Source organism: Schistocerca serialis, chromosome 2 (genome assembly GCF_023864345.2).
Source record: "Schistocerca serialis cubense isolate TAMUIC-IGC-003099 chromosome 2, iqSchSeri2.2, whole genome shotgun sequence".
NCBI classification, from domain to species: Eukaryota; Metazoa; Arthropoda; class Insecta; order Orthoptera; family Acrididae; genus Schistocerca; species Schistocerca serialis.
Genome location: NC_064639.1, coordinates 874,949,131 through 874,970,423, shown reverse-complemented (window position 1 = coordinate 874,970,423; position 21,293 = coordinate 874,949,131). Strand labels below are relative to the sequence as shown.

The window sequence follows — 21,293 nt, the reverse complement described above, 5'->3', positions numbered from 1 at the left end:
CTTCCTGGGACAGTGAATTCACGGTGTTCTTATTTCAATTTCCAGGAGTGTATTTTCGGAATCAAAACCTGTGGGGTCACATAGCCCGATGCAGTGGGCGGCGGCCCGGTCGTTTTGTGTAGCAGTCGAGGAGCACGTACCATGAGACGATTTCCCAGCACTCTCGCGAGTAACGCTGGAAACCACGTCAACTTTTGCATGCCAAAATTTCTAAAGGTGCTGAGGAAGATGGAAAGAGGCAGCTGGTACCTTACTTTCTCAGGCTCTTTCAGTGAACAGTACGTAATCGCCTATTTTGTGCTCCGATACCGTTTTACAACTGATTCTCTTCTTTTTCCCTGCTGCAGCAGGGTATGTCACTCATATGAAAACAGCTTTATGGGTCAGAAACATTTTGATAGGTTACCTATGTGAAGTGAAGCAAGGCAAAACTACATAATTTTACACTTCAGACAGGATTTGTGTGTACAAAAATTTTGCGTGTGCTTCTGTCCAACAACATGGGTCCCCAGGAACCTACTGATAAGTGAAACATTTTACAGCATATTTCTCCATGTTGCGTCACTTTATAAACTATGTTTTCGCCGTAGGGTAACTTTGAACCCCTGTATCCTGGAAACGGACACAGCAATCAAGAACATTTTCAAGATTCTTCGAGACCTTCGGAATGTATCGTAAAAATTTCAGCGATTTACTGTGCATAGCCGTCTTGGAATCCGCTTATCGGTTTTGGTACCCAAAATAATGTTTCAGGAACCGCCCATGAACTAAATGCCTCCATAAGCCATTTAAGGGGTACCGTAGATCACAATCTAAGGGGAAAAGAACCAACCGATTTGCTCCGTTTGCCTATGCTGGAGGAAGTGTGTAATAGTCAAACGTCGAACCTGTACTTTCTTTTAGGTGACTAGAACGTTTAGCCTTTACAGACATGGGGATATTCCTCTGCTGAACGGTAAAGAGCGGAGCTAGTTCACTCGAAAATTCGGTATAGAACTAGACATTTACTCTATCAGGCTCTGGGAAATGTGGAGCAGAGGTAACGCGCAAGCCAATTCGGTGGTTAACTCGTCGTACCATACCTAAGACTTCTCGGCCACACGAGAATCATGGATACAAGTAGAAATAGATGAGAATCTGAGTTCCAGTCAGCTCGGATCGTGGGATAGGTTTAATGTGAGAATGCTTCCCCGGGAGTGCCTTCGCGTCGATCCCCTTTGCTGCAGGTCGGTGGTTGTATTGCTGCGGCTGCTGGGAGAAGGTGCTTGTTTTCAGAGGGTCCAGCGCTGCAATGGGGTGAGCCTTTAGGGACAGTAGATTGGAAGAAGATACAAACCTTAAAAAGAAAAAGAGAGTAAGTATGTTGTGGCGTTGTGTGGCTGCAAGGGCTTAACTGGTCACTGACGAAAAGAAAAGACTGAATTCTTTTGAGTTATGGTGGCACAGGCGCGTTCTGAAAATCAAATGGACTGATAAAATCACGCATGAGGAAGTGTTTGCAAAAGTGAGAGAGAAAGGCAATTTATGGAACACTGTTGATGAAAAGCCTCTGTTTCCAGCCGGGTGGCAGTATTTAAGTACCGCAGCATTTAAGTGCTGCCACCCGGAAGGAAACCCGAGAGCTTCTCATCAACAGCATACGTCGAACACTGTTGTAGAAAGAAGAGTTAGGACTATCATTCATCTGTTGAGACGCGATTAGTTCGTAAAACGTTTATAATGTTTCATGATATTGGAAAAAGAACTGTAGGAAAGCCACAATTAAAATACCCCAAATTTTGAAAGACGTCGGCTGGAGCTCCTACACAGAAATGGAGGAGGCATAAAGACGTGAAGACTGTAGAGCTGCTGCCAACCTATCCTCGAATTGAGCACTAGACATAGTACGTGTTGAGCTGATAATAGGAGCACCTAGACGTTCTTACCGCTAGAGTGATCGACTATCAGCAGTGGGTGACTGGGTACTTGCTGTACCCTTCCTACGTACAGCTCGCGGCGAACTGAGCTCCCTGCCCCCCTCCCGTCTCCCTTATGAAAAGAGTCACAAGATTTTCAAAACAAAAAGATCAGTATCAATGTGAGCTACTCACTAGAGATAATGCGCTCCCAAAAAGAAACGCACAGATGTCCAAGAATGAAGAGTAACTGGGAACAGGAAAAAGGTGAGAAACGCATATGTAAGTGACCCTGAACCAGCATTGTCTTGTGTCTGTAGGAAGCAAGCAGTCCCATGCTTCAAAGAAACGATGTCTCAGTTGTCTTCGCGCCTACGCTGTGAGCAATAAGTAATGAAAGTTTACAATGTAATACGACAAAGAATACATTCCGACCCTGCAAGATACACGGCCTTGCCGCAGTGAGGACACGGGTTCCGACAGATCACCGAAGTTAAGCGCTGTCGGGCTGGGCTAGCACTTGGACGGTTGACCACGCGAGCTGCCGAGCGCTGTCGGCAAGCGGGCTGCACTTAGCCCTTGTGAAGCAAACTGAGGAGCTACTTGTCTGAGAAGTTGCGGCTCCGGTCTCGTAAACTGACATACGGCCGGGAGAGCGGTGTGCTGCCCACATGCCCCTCCACATCCGGTGACGTCTGTGGGCTGAGGATGACACGGCGGCCGGTCGGTACCGTTGGGCCTTCATGGCCTATACGGGAGGAGTTTAAGATACACTGAGGTGACAACTCATACGTTAGCGAAATGCACATATACAGATGGCTGAGGTGTAGCGTAAACAAGATATAAAAGGGCAGTGCATTGGGAAGATGTCATTTCTATCCAGGTGATTCATTGTGAAATGGTTCCCGACGTCATTGTGGCCGCGCTGCGGGAATTAAGACTTCGAACGCGGAACGGTAGTTGGAGCTAGATGCATGGGACATTCCATTTCGGAAATCGCTAGGGAATTAAGATTTCCGAGATCGAGAGTGTAAAGAGTGTGCAGAGAATACAAAATTTCAGGCATTACCTCTCACCAGGGACAACACATTGGCCGACGCCCTTCTCTTAACGATAGGGAGCAGCGGCGTTTGCATAGAGTTGTCAGTGCTGGCAGACAAGCAACGCTGCGTGAAATAACCGCAGGAATTAATATGGGACGTACGAAGAACACATCCGTTGGGATCAGTGACGCGAAATTTTACGTTAATGGGCTATGACATCAGACGACCGACGCGAGTGCCTTCGCTAACAGCACGACATAGCCTGGAGCACCTCTCTTGGGCTAGTGAACATATCGTTTGGACCCTAGACGACTGCAAAACCGTGGGCTGGTCAGATGAGTCCCGATTTCGGTTGGTAAGAACTGATGGTAGTGTTTGACGTAATCACGACGAAGCCAAAGAACCAGGTTGTCAAAAATGCGTTGTGGAAGTTGGTGGTGGCTCCATAATGGTGAGCTGAATTGACATGGAAAGGACTGAGTCCTCTGGTCCAATTGAACCGATGATTGATTGGAAATGGTTATGTTCGGCTACTTGGTGACCATTTGCAGCCATTCATGGACCTCATGTTCCCAAACAACGATGGAATTTTTATGGGTGACAGTGTCCTATGTCACATGGCTACAATCGTTCGCCACATGGCTACAATCGTTCGCGTTTGGTTTGAAGAACATTCTGGAGAATTCTAGCGAATAGTTTGGCCACTCAGATCGTCAGACATGAATCCCATCGAACATTTATGGGACATAATCGACAGGTTACTTCGTGCACAAAATCCTGCACCGGCAACACTTTCGCAATTATGGACAGTTACAGAGAAGACATGGCAGATTATTTCGGAGAGGGACTTCCAACGTCTTGTTGAGTCCATGCTACGCCGAGTTGCTGCACTACGCCGGGCAAAAATACGTCCGACACGGTATTAGGAGGCACCCCATCACTTTCGTCGCCTCAGTGTAAGTTAGAATATCCGGAGCCCTTGAAGCAATCTCGACAGTCCCTAACATGCCCACTAAGCAGTACTGGGCGCCGAATGTCCAACAGAAACGAAAGTAACTCAAAATGTACACCAAGGAAGTGTGATAGTACCTATAATGTCCTCAGAAAACGTAAACAGTGTATCAGATAGAATCAGCAGCATTGTTCGTTCGCTGACCATGCTGTTGTCAACAGGAAAGAATCATCGTTGGACGTTCAATGTTGGGCGTAAGCTTCGAAGGGTAATACGAAGAAGCTGTGTGAAACTAGACGAACAGGTACAAACCGTATTGGGTAAAACGAATGGAAGACATGGAATTGTTGGTGGAATTGTTGGAAGGGTTCTGCGAAACTGCAGAGTATCTGGAAAAGGAATAGATGACGAGAACTACGAAATAGACAGTATTGTTCCAACATTCGAAGTTCGTACCAAGGAGCTCAAGACAACATTCCTTGCCAATGGATATAGGATATAGCAACAGACACACACACACACACACACACACACACACACACACACACACACACACACACACACACACACAAAGAGCTGTGAGGTACAGCTAAGACATACGAAGGTACAGAAGAGTAAGGGAACAAGGCGGGGTTTTCCGACAGTGGGAGTATTGTTATCCTTACGTTAACAAACAGCCCAGTTGCGCTAGCCTAATTTAAAGATCTTGATGTAAACAAGCTTTTCACCTGAGTCCATGTTTCGTTAATGTTGGCGATAATTAATGGGAAACGACTGTCATGTTAATTGCCATAATTTGTGCGCTAGATGACTGCCCAATCAGTTCATGATTACTCAGGTGTTCATTGCTTTTAGCTTGAAGTGATAACGGTCATTTTTGATAGTGGTAATTTCTGTCCCAAAAATACGACGCCCCCATTGCCCTCCCGTCCCACTGTGCTGCTATTGGTCGAACAACAAGAAGTACCACCACCACCACCACCACCACCACCACCACCACCACCACCACTAACCCTCAGCATTCCGAGACTATCATTCTTAATGTGGATCTCACTGGAGCAACAACAGCAGTATCAGTAAATTCAGGTGATATTGCAAATTAATTTGCAGCATAGTACAGCATCCTGTAATTTTGGCCCAGTTTTCGCGGATATACGGCACCCACGGTATTTTCTGCAACACACGACACTTTTTACGGTTTCGTGGCTTATTTTTACCTATTTTTTGAGAAGCTGCACATTATACGTTAATTTGATTCCTCTGCGATTTTTAGGCTTATACACTAAGTATGTGTTTCAGTGCTACTTTCGTGCACTTTTTAGGAAGATACTCGTAAATACTGTTTTCGTGACTAATTTCGCCGATTTTTTAAGAAGGTGCACGTAAATATTGGTTTTGCGGTTATTTTTTGTTCTGATTTTTTATGAAGACAAACGGGAATAGAGATTTGTAAATACCACCAGCGTACATTTAAATCAGGCACTTCAAATGCACTTTGCTATTTACAATCTTGGGGTAATTTTACTGATTTTTCGAGAAGACTCGCGTAAGTACTTTACTGTGAATGTATAAAAAATTTCTGCAATGTATCTTATATAAGCACACCGCTGCTGTGTACGGCTTTAAAGATTTTTTCCTAGTATTTGCTTATGAAGACACGTGTAAAAATATCGGTTAATCAATCACCACGTCGCGTTAATCTAATAAATTGCACGGATATTCAGCGTTAAATAACTTTTATTTAACAATAAAATAAACTTATCACCTGCAGTTTGAGTGTGATGTAACTAATAGCTCTCTCCGTATGCCCACGTATTTATTTATTTATTTTTTTTTCCCGGAACATCAAATATAAACCATTGCAAACAGATCACCAGATTTGTAACTGAACTTAGTAATTTATTAATCTGAAAACTAGCGTATGCTATGCTTTGCAATCTGATCATGGCATTAGACATTTTTATCACAGGCTTACCGAAACAGCTGTGTACTGTTGCGGAGGCCAACAGAAGCGAACTTGTTTAAATTGTTCTGTAGATTTTTCGTGCCTACTCCTGACACCACAATAGTCGAAACGTATTGAGCGCTAGATTTACATTGGGTATCAAAAATCCATATTGCTCCTAGAGGCATCGCATATGGTTCCTTGTATCAAAAGACGCGATAATCATAGCTGAACAAATAATCAGACATATGATTAGCTCAGTGGAGCAGAAAGCAAACGTGAAAGAGACGAATTAAGACGTCGAAAACATTTCTGGCTCAGCAGAAAATATTCAGCTGGAAAATGTATCGTGTAAGAATATATGGAATGAACTACTCCAGCTGGCAGCTACTTTCCTGTTGATAAATTTGTTGGCCCCATATGTTTGCTTCTTTTAATTAACACGTATGTGCAGTGGACTTCCCCGATAGCATGGAGAAATGTATAGCGTTCTTGCCATTTGGTGTGTAGTGTTCAAAGAGCAATGCGACAAATTTGATACCATCTGACGCTTTAATTGCGCTCGCGCTTCCCAAAAGCTGTTTGATGCCGGGGTCTGAAAAATATTGATGTTATTGAGCAGCACCATACCGAAAAGTCTCCTACTTGTCGTGAGAAAGTGCATCTTCTTTCTCACTCCTTTTTTCCCCACAAATGGCTAATCACTAACCCATTTTGCACGTTCTTTCGCGAATCTGCGCAGTTATTTATAGCACCGTTCTATGTATACAGGATGTTCGGAAATTCCCGTTACAAACTCATAGGGCTTGTCGGGCGAAGGGGGTGTGTAAGATTTTGGGTAGGAACCATTGTCCAATTCAAATGTGTAATGCTCAAATGTCTGCTGAGGGGAAAGGGAAAAGCCTCAGGGTTGCTTGTCCTGGAATGCAATTGAGGTAGACAAGATGACATGTACTACGTCAGACGGTCAGGTGATGTCACGTAACGCCTGCGTTGCTGCAAGACCGTCTGTGCGTCTCCGATACGGTAGACATGGTTCGGTACACGTTTTCGGAGTACACAGACGTGCTCCCTACGTACGGCGGAGCATGTGGCAACGGAAGAGCTGATAGTCGCCTGTATCACGAACGTTTTCCGTAACGTTGCACGTGATGATTCGAAGTTGTAGAACAACTTGAAGGGGATTTCTCCACTTTCTTTAAAGTGCGTCTTCTATTGTGATCGGCATATTTATAAAACTTCCACTTTCCTCATTTTACAGTTGACTTCCATAAGACTTCCTTACGTACATAGGGGTAGCGAGAGTGGGATATATTTGAGTCGCGAATTTCAGACACAAGTTTTTCATAAGTGTTGTCTTTATGATATGGAAAGAAGCAATGCAGCAGTGCCTTGGGTAGATGACAGTACTGAGGAGAAACTCTTTTGCGACACTTACACACAATTAAACAACTGTATCCGATAAAACAGCAAATAAAATACGTTCAGCAGCAGTAAGGAATGGGATGTAATACTGTGAAGCAGCGCTGTTTAAACAAGCAAATAAAGCAAAAAAAGTAGTATTGTAACAACTCTGCCTTCCAGGTAGCCATTCCTTAATGGATGCTTTCAGCGTTTTCCTACTTTTTTTTGCAGGTCGGTAAGTTTCTTTCGTTGTTTCTGCAGGAAAAGAACATGGTGGTGTTCGTGGAGCAGACGGTGATGGAGGATACGCTGCTGCTCAATAACGCGGGCTTCACGATCGTCAAGGACAAGCTGATGACGTTCCACGACGGCAAGGACGACCTCACCGACAAGATAGACTTCATCATCTGCCTCGGCGGCGACGGCACCCTGCTCTACGCCAGCCTCTTGTTCCAGGTGTGTGACGGCCAACTCCGCTCGTCCTTCAGCCTACGTTTTGCGCTAGCACGGAAATTACACATATTTCACTTGTTTTTACAATTTGTTAATTAATTTATATATGCGTTTTTCACTTAACAACATCGATATCTACATCCATACTCCGCAAGCCACCTGACGGTGTGTGGCGGAGGGTACTTCGAGTACCTCTATCGGTTCTCCCTTCTATTCCAGTCTCGTATTGTTCGTGGAAAGAAAGATTGTCGGTATGCCTCTGTGTGGGCTCTAATCTCTCTGATTTTATCCTCATGGTCGCTTCGAGAGTTATACGTAGGTTTGAGCAATATACTGCTTGACTCCTCGGTGAAGGTATGTTCTTGAAACTTCAACAAAAGTTCGTACCGAGCTACTGAGCGTCTCCCCTGCAGAGTCTTCCACTGGAGTTTATCTTATCATCTCCGCAACGCTTTCGCGATTACTAAATGATCCTGTAACGAAGCGCTCTGCTCTCCGTTGTATCTTCTCTATCTCCTCTATCAACCCCACCTGCTACGGATCCCACACTGGTTAGCAGTATTCAAGCAGTGGGCGAACAAGTGTACTGTAACCTACTTCCTTTGTTTTCGGACTGCATTTCCTTAGGATTCTTCCAATGAATGTCTGGCATCTGCTTTACCGACAATCAACTTTACATGGTCATTTCATTTTAAATCACTCCTAATGCCTACTCCCAGATAATTTATGGAATTAACTGCTCCCAGTTGCTGACCTGCTATATTGTAGCATAACTTATAACTTACTTTCTATGTATTCGCAGCACATTACACTTGTCTACATTGAGATTCAATTGCCATTCCCTGCACCATGAGTCAATTCGTTGCAGATCCTCCTGCATTTCAGTAAAATTTTTCATTGTTACAACCTCTCGATATACTACAGCATCATCCGCAAAAATCCTGAGTGAACTTCCGATGTTATCCACAAGGTCATTTATTTACATTGTGAATAGCAACGGTCCTACGACACTCCTCTGCGGCACACCTGAAATAACTCTTACTTCGGAAGACTTCTCTCCATTGAGAATGACATGCTGCGTTCTGTTATCTAGGAACTCTTCAATCCACTCACACAATTGGTCTGATAGTCCATATGCTCTTACTTTGTTAATTAAACAACTGTGGGGAACTGTATCGAACGCCTTGCGGAAGTCAAGAAACACATCCTTAGTGACCCAGCTCTTGAATTTCTGTAGTACAAGAGCAAATAACACTGAGGTGACAAGTCATAGGATAGCGATATGCACATATACAGAACGCGGTAGTATCGCGTACACAAGTTATAAAGAGTAGTGCATTGGTGGGGCTGTCTTTTTGTACTCGTGTAATTCTCGTGAAAAGGAGGACACACGACGGCAATTAACAGACTTTGAGCGCGGAATGGTAGTTGGAGCTAGATGCATGGGACATTGCATTTCCGAAATCGTTAGGGAACTCAATATCTCGACGTCCACAGTGTCAAGTGTGTGCCGAGAATACCAAATTTCAGACATTACCTCTCACCATGGACAACGCAGAGGCCGACAACGTTCACTTAGACCGAGAGCAGGGTGTTTGCATTGGGCTAATAGACAAGCAATACTGCGTGAAATAATCGCAGAAATCACTGTGGGACGTACGAAGAACGTATCCATTAGGACAGTGCTGCGAAATTCGGCGCAAATGGGCATGGCAGTAGACGAACGACACGAGCGCCATTGCTAATGGTACATCATCGCCTGCAGCGCCTCTCTTGGGCTCGTGACCATATCTTTTGGACCCTAGACGACTCGAAAACCATGGCCTGGTCAGCTGAGTCCCGATTTCAGTTGGTAAGAGACTTTGAGGTTCGCTGATGACATTGTAATTCTGTCAGAGACAGCAAATGACTTGGAAGAGCAGTTGAACGGAATGGACAGTGTCTTGAAAGAAGGATATAAGATGAACATCAACAAAAGCAAAACGAGGATAATGGAATGTAGTCGAATTAAGTCGGGTGATGCTGAGGGAATTAGATTAAGAAATGGGACACTTAAAGTAGTAAAGGAGTTTTGCTATTTGGGGAGCAAAATAACTGATGGTCGAAGTAGAGAGGATATAAAATGTAGACTGGCAATGGCAAGGAAAGCGTTTCTGAAGAAGAGAAATTTGTTAACATGGAGTATAGATTTAAGTGTCAGAAAGTCGTTTCTGAAAGTATTTGTATGGAGCGTAGCCATGTATGGAAGTGAAACATGGACGATAAATAGTTTGGACAAGAAAAGAATAGAAGCTTTCGAAATGTGGTGCTACAGAAGAATGCTGAAGATCAGATGGGTAGATCACATAACTAATGAGGAGGTACTGAATAGGATTGGGAAGAAGAGAAGTTCGTGGCACAACTTGACTAGAAGAAGGGATTAGTTGGTAGGACATGTTCTGAGGCATCAAGAGATCACCAATTTAGTATTGGAGGGCAGTGTGGAGGGTAAAAATCGTAGAGGGAGACAAAGAGATGAATACACTAAGCAGATTCAAAAGGATGTAGGTTGCAGTAGGTACTGGGAGATGATGAAGCTTGCACAGGATAGAGTAGCATGGAGAGCTGCATAAAACCAGTCTCAGGACTGAAGACGACGACGACAACAACAACAACAACAACAACAACAACAAGAACAACAACAAAAGCCGGCCGTGGTGGCCGTGCGGTTCTAGGCACTTCAGTTCGGAACCGCGTGACTGCTACGGTCGCAGGTTTGAATCCTGCCTCGGGCATGGATGTGTGTGATGTCCTTAGGTTAGTTAGGTTTAAGTAGTTCTAAGTTCTAGGGGACTGATGACCTCAGATGTTGAGTCCCATAGTGCTCAGAGCCATTTGAACCATTTTTTGAACAACAAAGAGCTGATGGTAGGGCTAGTGTGGTGTAGACCCCACGAAGACAAGGATTCAAATTGTCAACAAGGCTCTGTACAAGCTGGTCGTGACTCCGTAATGGAGTGGGCTGTGTTTACATGGAATGGACTGGTTCCTCTGGTCCAACTGAACCTCTTGGAGACCTCATGGAGACCATTCATGGACTTCATGTTGGCAAACAACAGTGGAATTTTTGTGGATGACAGTGCAGCATGTCACCATGCTACGATTATTCGCAGTTGGTTTGAAGAACATTCCTGACAATTGGAGCAAATAGTTTGGTTACCCAGATCACCCAACATGAATCCCATTGAACATTAATGGAACATAATCGAAATATCAGGTCATGCACAAAATCTGGCACCGCCAACACTTCAGCAATTATGGACTGCTGTAGAGGCACCACAGTTCAGTATTCCTGCAGAGGACTTCCAACAACTTCTAGAGTGCATGCCATGTCATGTTGCTACACTGTGCCGGGCAAAGGGAGGTCCAAGACAAAATTAGAAGGTATCCCATGACTTTTGACGCGTCACTATACAGGGTGTAAATTTTAAACTGACAAACCAGAATAACTCGAAAAGTAAGCTTCATACGAAAAAATGCGTAGAATCCAAAGTTGATTATTTTCGAGGGGGCCATCTGCTGGTGCTAAAATGAGCCCGCCACCCTAGCTCCCGGGGGAGGGGGGGGGGGGGCAGGTGGCAGCAGGCAGCTTTATAATTTCAAATGGGAACCCCCATTTTTTATTGCAGTATCAGATTCTGCATAAAAAACTTTCTTAAACACTTTCTTTTGATTCTTGGTAGTTGACGCTGTAATTCAAGAAAGTTCATGTTTCATTTTTGTGTGGAAAATGGTTACGGATAAATAAAAAATACTTATTTACGTCGTACATTTTGATTCTCCCTCTCTCCCCATAGGCTGGGGTTTGAGAGAGACCCAAATATTAATTTTTTCCATAGATTCGGTAAGTTTTGTTTGTTTCGTGGTCGTGAGGACACACACCTTTTAATTATCAAACAAATCATCTGATCAGCTAACTAACCAAACATCTTACTTACTAACGAGTGAACTCATTAACTCACAGAGTAAACAAAGTAAAAGACTGAGGAAAAGACTAACCCACTAGCTAACTAAAGATGGACGTATTCCTGTTTAAGATTTGGTGGTCCAGAAAAGGAACGATTGGTTTCGTTTTATTGTTGATTATTTGCAAATGCTTGAAATTAAATGAATTTTGGGGTGCTTGTTTCCAGTGAGTCCCCTCGCCTCTCACATTCGGCCTGTTGTTGTCCGTAAATCCCTTGCATCTTACCGTTGTATGAAATCGAATGTTCAAAGTGATGACCTCCAACTTCGATGCATTTATTGACTAGTGCTGTAAATCCCTGCACTCATCTTGATGTCTGGTGTAATTGCAGCGCAAGCATCTCTTATTCTTTGCATCATGTTTTCGCGAGTGGTAGGCATTTCCTGATAAACGATATCTTTTAGATAACCCCATAAGAAAAAAAATCTGGCGAGGTAAGGTCAGGCGATCTGGCTGGCCAATTCACACGACCTGCCCTGTCGATCCAGCGACCACGGTAAAGTTGATCTAGTACATCGCGCGCTACTAATGAATAATGCGCTGGACAACTGTCATATTGAAACCACATGTTTTGTCGAAGTTCGATGCTCGGGTCTTCAAGTAGATCTGGCAGTTAATTTTCAAGTAGGTTTCGATATTTGTTGCCATTCAAATTACCGTTGATAAAGTATGGACCGATCAGTTCATCCCCAATTATACTACATCAAACATTAACTGACCAAGGTCGCTGATGGTTGACTTCTCGAATCCAGTGTGGGTTATGTTCATTATAGTAATTAACTTCGCTGTGGTTTATGAATGTCGCCTCATCGGGGAAAAGTACTCTGGCAAAAAAGTTTTGGTTTGTTTGCATCCGCTGAACTGCCCAGTGACAAAACGTTAGACGGTTTTGAACGTCATCGCCATGTAGTTCCTGATTGCCTTGATATTTCTGTTGTGCTCGCATGTGGATTATGAGCCACAGCCGCTAGGACTGCCACTTGATAGTTTTCTCCACAAACAGTAGCTGCACGGGTTCTTTTTTTCTGGTCCACACTACCTTCCGCAGTAAATTGTTTAATAACTCTAACAAAAGAGGACCGTGATCGTACTTGGCCAGGAAAACGCTGTGCATAAAGCGCGACTGCATCGTCAAAATTTCTCCCACTGTCTCCATAAGTGTACACCATTTCAACTGTTTCTTCCACAGAAAGGTAATTCATAATGACATATGCCACCTATTAATTTCAAGAGAGGCAAGATAAGGGGCGTCGAGAAAGGCAGGGTTAGAATTTCTACGAGCGAGAAGCAGCCCGCTCGGCGTAATTCCGCCTAGCAATACTAACTCTGCGTCAAACGCGACTGGTAGCGAGCAAAAGCCGCGAACGCAATCACACAAGGTAATCAAACATAGGTAGGAGACGAGGTACTGGCAGAATTAAAGCTGTGCGGACGGGGCGTGAGTCGTGCGTTGGTAACTCAGTTAGTAGAGCACTTGCCCGCGAAAGGCAAAGGTCCCGAGTAGGAGTCTCGGTCTGGCACACAGTTTTAATCTGCCAGGAAGTTTCTTAATCAAACATAAGTCACCGTAAAGACAATATTTATAAACGATGTATTGCTATCTGAATACTCAGACGGGTAAAAATACAGTGTTTTTATTACAGTAATACTTATAATTTCTAAAGCCCAGTCTTACTACGAGAAAGGGCGAATTTCTCGTCCCTGCGCTACCGATTGGCGAAACATTACGCCGCTCATCAGAAAGGGCTGGATAAGAGCATCGATTATCGGTCAGGGCTGAGTGGGATATCGATTATTATAATTCTAAAAATGTAAACGACGTAGCAGCCACGATATTCCGAAATAAAATGTGATTTAAGTCAATAAATTTATGAATGTAGTTTTCTGCGTTTTTCTACCCGAAACTAAAAGACTCAAGTTTTTAAGCAAGCACTCCAGTTGTGAGACTTCTCAACAAACAAGAGTGATTACTCCGAATCTAATAAAAAATTAGGTTCATGAGTCAGTTTTTTAGTTACTGAGTTTACTCATTATTAAGTAGGATATTTGGTTGGTTAGTTAGCTAGTCAGATGATTTGTTTGATAATTAAAGGTTGTGTGGCCTCACGACCACGAAACAAACAAAACTTATCTGAATCTGCGGAAAAAATTAATATTTGGGTCAACATGTGTAAAACTAATTCCTCTCTCAAACTCCACGCTATGGGGAGAGAGGGAGAGTTTGTTTTAGCGAATCAAAATTTAAGGAATAAATAAATATTTCCTATTTATCCGTAACCATTTTCCACGCAAAAATGAGAACATGGAGAATCTGATTCTGCAATAAAAAATGGGGGTTCCCCATTTTAAATTTTAAAGTTGCTTCCCGCCCCATCCCAGGGGGCTGTACTGACAGGCTAATTTTAGCACCAGCAGATGCCTCCCTCGAAAATAATCAACCTTGGAGTCTACACATTTTTTCGTGTGAAGCTTATTTTTCGAGTTATTCTGGTTTGTCGTCTTAGTAATAATAATAATAATAATAATAATAATAATAATAATAATCCCCTGGAAAAGATAAAATAGCAAATTTCTGGCTAAAGAAATTCACCTCAACACAGTCACATCTAACTAAATTATTTAACATATATCTAAAAACAAAGATGATGTGACTTACCAAACGAAAGTGCTGGCAGGTCGATAGACACACAAACATACACAAACATACACACAAAATTCAAGCTTTCGCAACAACGGTTGCTTCATCAAGAAAGAGGGATGGAGAGGGAAAGACGAAAGGATGTGGGTTTTAAGGGAGAGGGTAAGGAGTCATTGCAATCCCAGGAGCGGAAAGACTTACTTTAAGGGGAAAAAAGGGACAAGCGCGCGCGCACACACACACACACACACACACACACACACACACACACACACACACACACACACACACACACAAAAGCAAAATGTGTGTGTGTGTGTGTGTGTGTGTGTGTGTGTGTGTGTGTGTGTGTGTGTGTGTCGTGTGTGTGTGTGTGTGTGTGTGTGTGTGTGTGTGTGTGTGTGTGTGTGCGCGCGCGTGCGTGCGTGCGAGTGTATACCTGTCCTTTTTTTCCCCCTAAGGTAAGTCTTTCCGCTCCCGGGATTGCAATGACTCCTTACCGTCTCCTTTAAAACCCACATCCTTTCGTCTTTCCCTCTCCTTCCCTCTTTCCTGATGAAGCAACCGTTTGTTGCGAAAGCTTGAATTTTGTGTGTATGTTTGTTTGTGCGTCTATCGACCTGCCAGCACTTTCGTTTGGTAAGTCACATCATCTTTGTTTTTAGATATATTTCTCCCACGTGGAATGTTTCCCTCTATTATATTCATAAATTATTTAACAGTTACATTGCAGACCCATACACATTCCCTGATACACTTACGCATGGAATAACTTATCTGAAACCTAAAGATCAAGCAGACACAGCAAACCCAGCAAAATATCGCCCCATAACATGCCTACAAAATATTAACGTAAGTCATTACACAGAAATTAATGACACATACAACACAGAACAAAATTATAAATGAAGAACAAAAAGGCTGTTGCAAAGGAGCACGAGGGTGTAAAGAGCAACTGATAATAGATGCAGAGGTGACATATCAAGCTAAAACTAAACAAAGGTCACTACACTACACATACATTGATTACCGAAAAGCTTTTGATAGTGTACCCCACTCATGGTTACTACAAATATTGGAAATATACAAAGTAGACCCTAAATTGATACAGTTCCTAAACTTAGTAATGATAAATTGGAAAACCACACTTAATATCCAAACAAATTCAAATAATATCACATCACAGCCAATACAGATTAAGCATGGAATATACCAAGGAGACTCATTAAGTCCTTTCTGGTTCTGCCTTGCTCTGAACCCACTATCCAACATGCTAAGTAATACAAATTATGGATACAATATTACTGGAACATACCAACACAAAATCACACATTTGCTATACATGGATGATCTAAAACTACTGGCAGCAACAAATCAACAACTCAGCCAATTGCTATAGATAACAGAAGTATTCAGCAATGATATAAATATGGCTTTTGGAACAGACAAATGTAACAAAAATAGCGTAATCAAGGGAAAACGCACTAAACAAGAAGATTATATATTGGATAAGCACAGCGACTGCATAGAAGCGATGGAAAAAACAGATGCCTATAAATATCTAGGATACAGACAAAAAATAGGAATAGATAATACAAATATTAAAGAAGAACTAAAAGAAAAATATAGACAAAGACTGACAAAAATACTGAAAACAGAAGTGACAGCAAGAAACAAGAGAAGACAAGAGCTATAAATACCTATGCTATACCAATATTGACCTACTCATTTGGAGTAGTGAAATGGAGTAACACAGACCTAGAAGCACTCAATACACTTACATGATCACAATGCCACAAATATAGAATACATCACATACATTCAGCAACAGAAAGATTCACATTAAGCAGAAAGGAAGGAGGAAGGGGATTTATCGACATAAAAAACCTGCATTATGGACAGGTAGACAATTTAAGAAAATTCTTTCTAGAACGAGCAGAAACTAGCAAAATACACAAAGCAATCACTCATATAAATACATCGGCTACACCACTGCAATTTCATAACCACTTCTACAACCCTTTAGATCACATAACATCAACAGATACGAAGAAAGTAAATTGGAAAAAGAAAACACTACGTGGCAAGCACTCGTATCCTCTAACACAGCCACACATCGATCAAGACGCATCCAACACATGGCTAAGAAAAGACAATATATACAGTGAGACGGAAGGATTCATGATTGCAATACAGAATCAAACAATAAACACCAGATATTACAGCAAGATCCCAATACCACAACAGATAATTGCAGACTTTGCAAACAACAAATAGAAACAGTAGACCACATCACAAGTGGATGTATAATACTAGCAAATACAGAATACCCCAGAAGACACGACAATGTAGCAAAAATAATACATCAACAACTTGCCATACAACTTAAACTAATAAAACAACACGTTCCCACATACAAGTATGCACCACAAAATGTACTGGAGAATGATGAATACAAATTATACTGGAACAGAACCATTATAACAGATAAAACAGCACCACATAACAAACCTGACATCATACTCACCAATAAAAAGAAGAAATTAACACAACTAATCGAAATATCCATACCCAATACAACAAATATACAGAAGAAAACAGGAGAAAAAATTGAAAAATACATCCAACTGGCTGAGGAAGTCAAGGACATGTGGCATCAGGATAAAGCTGACATCATACCAATTACACTATCAACTACAGGAGTCATACCACACAATATCCACCAGTACATCAACGCAATACATCGTTTTGTCTTGTCCTTGTTTCAGTTTCTCTTGTTCTGTATCGTCTGTGATCTCTTCTGTTCCTCGTTTTTATTCTCTGTGGGTGTTCTTTGTCTTTGGAAAAAGGGACCGATGACCATGGCAGTCTGGTCCCTTTAATCCCCCAAACCAACCAACCAACGCAATACAGCTACATCCAAACATATATATACAACTACAGAAATCTGTAGTTATTGATACATGTTCAATTACCCGAAAGTTCCAAAATGCAGTGTAACATATAACATATACCATACAGTTAAAAGGAAGTCACGCTTGATCAAGGTCCGCGTCACTTTCCATTTTTATCCAGAAATAACGTCTGCGAAAGGAATATGTGAAATTTAAGAAATATCAGTTGAATTAATATTGTGTTAACCAATTTCCTCACTGTTTTCTTGTTCAGTGTGAGTAATGACAGCTGTTATGAATGTATATCAGCAGTGTATAGTAGTTAATTGGTCAGACAAGGAGTGAGAAATATTAGGGTGACATTAGCAGACAAGATGGAAAGAAGAAAACAGAAAGGGACGAGACAAGCACATATAGTTTGAGTGCAGAGTGATTTTGGATCAGACCAGGTTGCAAGGTAGTTTTTCACAGTTCTATGACTTCAATGGAGGAGGATAATCTAGAGCAATGCAGAAGTACAGCCAAGATACTGGGTGTATCTGTCTGGTATTACAATTGATGTGCGAAGTGATGGATTGAGATCATCAGTGACTAAGGGACTAACGAAATGCGTATGAAGATGATGAAGATGATGTCACCTGTTCAGTTAAAACTGTACTACTAAACGGCTAACCCAGGGCACAGTCACCCGTCCCACTAGCAGGTTGCCTATCTAGCTGCTTCTGGAGCAAGAAAAATTTGATTTTCGGTATTTCTTATATTTACTGAATTTAAAAACTCAAAATTCTTCGATGATGTAGCCATGTAGGCATTAAGAGTTACAGTCTCATGGTGAATGTGTAATGTAGTAAGACAAGTATTACATCTAGAAACTGCATGTCCTTCTTCAGGCACACAAAGTACTGAGACTACAGTGTGTTTCAAAAAGGACTTTACAAATTTTGAGATTCATATGAATTTATAGAAAGAAGATACAGAGCTGGGTTTAGTGTTATTTTGTAGCGAAACACAATTTTTTTTACCTTAAATTAAAGATGTTGCATGTGGCTTCTGTTGGTTATCCTGCACACGTCCCATGAGATGTCAGTTTCTTCTCAAACTTGTTGTAGCATTGCAGGTGTAACTTGCCCAGTGACGGCGTAAATTGTTGCTTTAAGCTCAGGTAGAGAATCTGGCGCAGGATGTACAAATACAATATCTTTAATGAATCCTTATAAAAAGAATTGAGTGGTGGCAGGTCTGAGGAATGTGGGGGCACACAATTGGCACATCATGGCCAGTCCATTGACCTGGAAAGCGGTCACTGAGGAAATCCCGGACATCAGCCAGATATAGGGGTGGTGCACCATCTCGCACAAAGTAAACATTTTGTTCTTGGTCATCATCATCATCGATTTATGTTATCAAAATATTTTGTAACATATCCAGGTACACCATCCCAGCGATGGTTGTCTCATGGAAAAAAAAGCGGACCGTACACGTTGTTCTTGCTCAGTGTACAAAAAAAGTTCAGTTTAGGGCTATCACAAACATGTTCAATGTTTGATGTGGATTTTCACTGCCCCAAACCCTACAGTTGTGTGTGCTAACCTTGCCACTCAGGTGAAAAGTCTACTTGTCGGAAAAGATAATTTTGTCCAAGATAAGTTCATCCTCCTGTAATCGATTTACCATTTCCGCACAGAAGTTCTTGTGAGCAATTTTATCAGTGTCTTTCATTGCATGTACAATCGTCAATCTGTACCATTTCAAATGCAAACGGTTTCTCAACACACGCCAAACAATCGCATGTGGGATTTTCAGTTCGCGAGATGCACATCGGGTCGATTTTGTAGGTCTGTTGACAAAACGTTGCATCACTCACTCAACGATATCGTTAGATGTGATTGGATGACCTGATGATTTCTCATGTCTTACTGAGCACCCTGTTTCTACGAAACAGGCATGCAAGGAGGATCTTCGACGTACTTGGTATGGAAATTGCATTGAACTGTTGTCACTGATTTAGATGCTTCAAACCAAAACACACAGCTAGCCCACTTGTGTCCAATGATGGCAGTTACCTTTAATGCAACTGCCACTACCACTCCATACAGTGCGATTCAGCTCTAGCAAACTACGCAAGAAAAAACTTGATGTATTTCCATACAAATTGGCTCTAAAATCACCTTTGTAGGTACTGTGAACTAATTTACATGAATTTAGGTACTACGAATTAATTTATATGAATTTTCAAAGTTGTAAAGTCCTTCTGAAACACTCGGTATATTCATCAGTACTTGAGAATCAGGACACTTGGCAACACAACACATTTTAGACATAATTTCAAATATTTTCTAAACTTTTTCTCATGTAAGTGCTTAACATTGAGTATTTAATGCATTAACTCGTCTGTAAAGTGATCAGATGTTTGAAGCTGTTGTATAGATGGCAGTTCAAATCGTTAAAAAATTGTACATTTACTAATATGTACTAACAGATCATAGTATCAGCAGTGGGAGAAAAATTGTTGTTGCTACGGATGTAAATATATCAAAAGAGGGAAAGTTACTTTTAATACTAGATAAGTATCAGAAAGACTTTGTTACAGTTATCATACTAGTAAGAGATGTTTTATATGTTAAAAACATAGAGGCACGGTGCACTAAAACAGGCAGAAAACAAAAATTAAAGAATTGTGTGGTTAAAAATACTTTAACGTGTCCTGAGTGCTTACTCCATAAGTATGCCTACTACAGTAAATAAATGGATGACTGTCCGTGTTTGGACTCCTGAGAACATGTAATTTATGCGTGCAGTTGCCCAAACAGTGAAAAAATGAATAATGCTCCTATATTAACAATCACATCCGTATACTGAAAAAACGAAAACTCTTATCAGGTGCAGAGGACTGCACAATACCGACCAGATGTCGTGACATTCTCTGTCGTAGGTTGTTGGCTTTCCAGATCGTGAAGCTGCTACTTCTCATTCAAATAACTTCTGAACCAGCATCTTGAGGCAGTGTACACCATTCCAGACCTCTCACCAAGGAAATCCTTGGCACTTGGTGAATGGAATCCGTGTCATCAGCGTGGCAGTCAGATGCACTGACCACTCAGCTTACAGAAGTAAAGTGATAGATCTAAATGTGAAGATTTGTCAGGTTTTCTTAAAGCTAAAGATGCATCCCATGAATCAGGAAATGCATTGAACTTAAGATTTCATTCAAAACAGTGATGGGAAGAATAGTAATAAAATGTTTATCCTCCGATTATTGTAGAAAATGATATAGACAAGTCTCTTCCTAAGAGCCATTTAAGTGGCGTACAGGTTAAAAATAATCACGCTGAGAGAACTGGAGAGATAGTAAAAATAATACATTCCATAACTGTATTCCTTTGATTAAAAAGGGAACCAGCACTGCTTAAAAGGCTGAAACGGAATAAAACTGATTTTAAAATACAATATTTGATTTGTCCTACGACTTATCATGGTCATTAACGTGCAAACTCTGAATTTGTCTAGAACTAGTATTTCATGGTTCATTAATAAAGACTACACGAGCCTTCAAAAAGTATTACTGTACAGCAGACAATAATGACCAATAGATTCAAGAGAGTCTGAAGTAAGGAGCTACTTTGCAAGAAGGTTAATGTCTGCTTGAAACAATATTGCTACAAGCTGTATAGCATGCAGTGTGGAGTTGGTGTTAGCATTGCTGGCTGGCATGCTGCGGGTCACCAATTCAAATCTCACAACCACCAAATAATTGTTTAGGATTTATCATTTCTAGAGGTTCTCGAAATTTTGTTTGTAATGATTGTTGCTGTTGCTGTTGATGATCTTGTTCTTGTTATGGTCTTCAGTCCAGAGATTGGTTTGATGCAGCTCTCCATGCTCTCCTGTGCAAGTTTCCTCATCCCCAAGTAATTACTGCAGCCTACATCCTTCGGAATGTGCATAGTGTATTCACCCCTTGGTCTCCCTCTGATTTTTTTACCCTCCACACTTCCCGCCAGTACGAAATTGGTTATCCCTTGATGCCTCAGAACGTGTCCTACCAACCGATCCCTTCTTCTAG

General features: G+C 41.7%; 1 protein-coding gene across 6 annotated transcripts in view; it reads left to right on the top strand.

Annotated features, from left to right (window-relative positions):
• The window catches only part of LOC126458199 (NAD kinase-like), a 517,930-nt gene that overhangs the window by 467,750 nt on the left and 28,887 nt on the right, over nt 1-21,293 (top strand). For all 6 annotated transcript variants that reach the window (XM_050095090.1, XM_050095091.1, XM_050095092.1 and 3 more), the window contains exon 4: nt 7,501-7,695. In XM_050095090.1, coding sequence (XP_049951047.1) covers nt 7,501-7,695 — 195 coding nt within the window. The remainder of the gene's footprint in view (nt 1-7,500; nt 7,696-21,293) is intronic.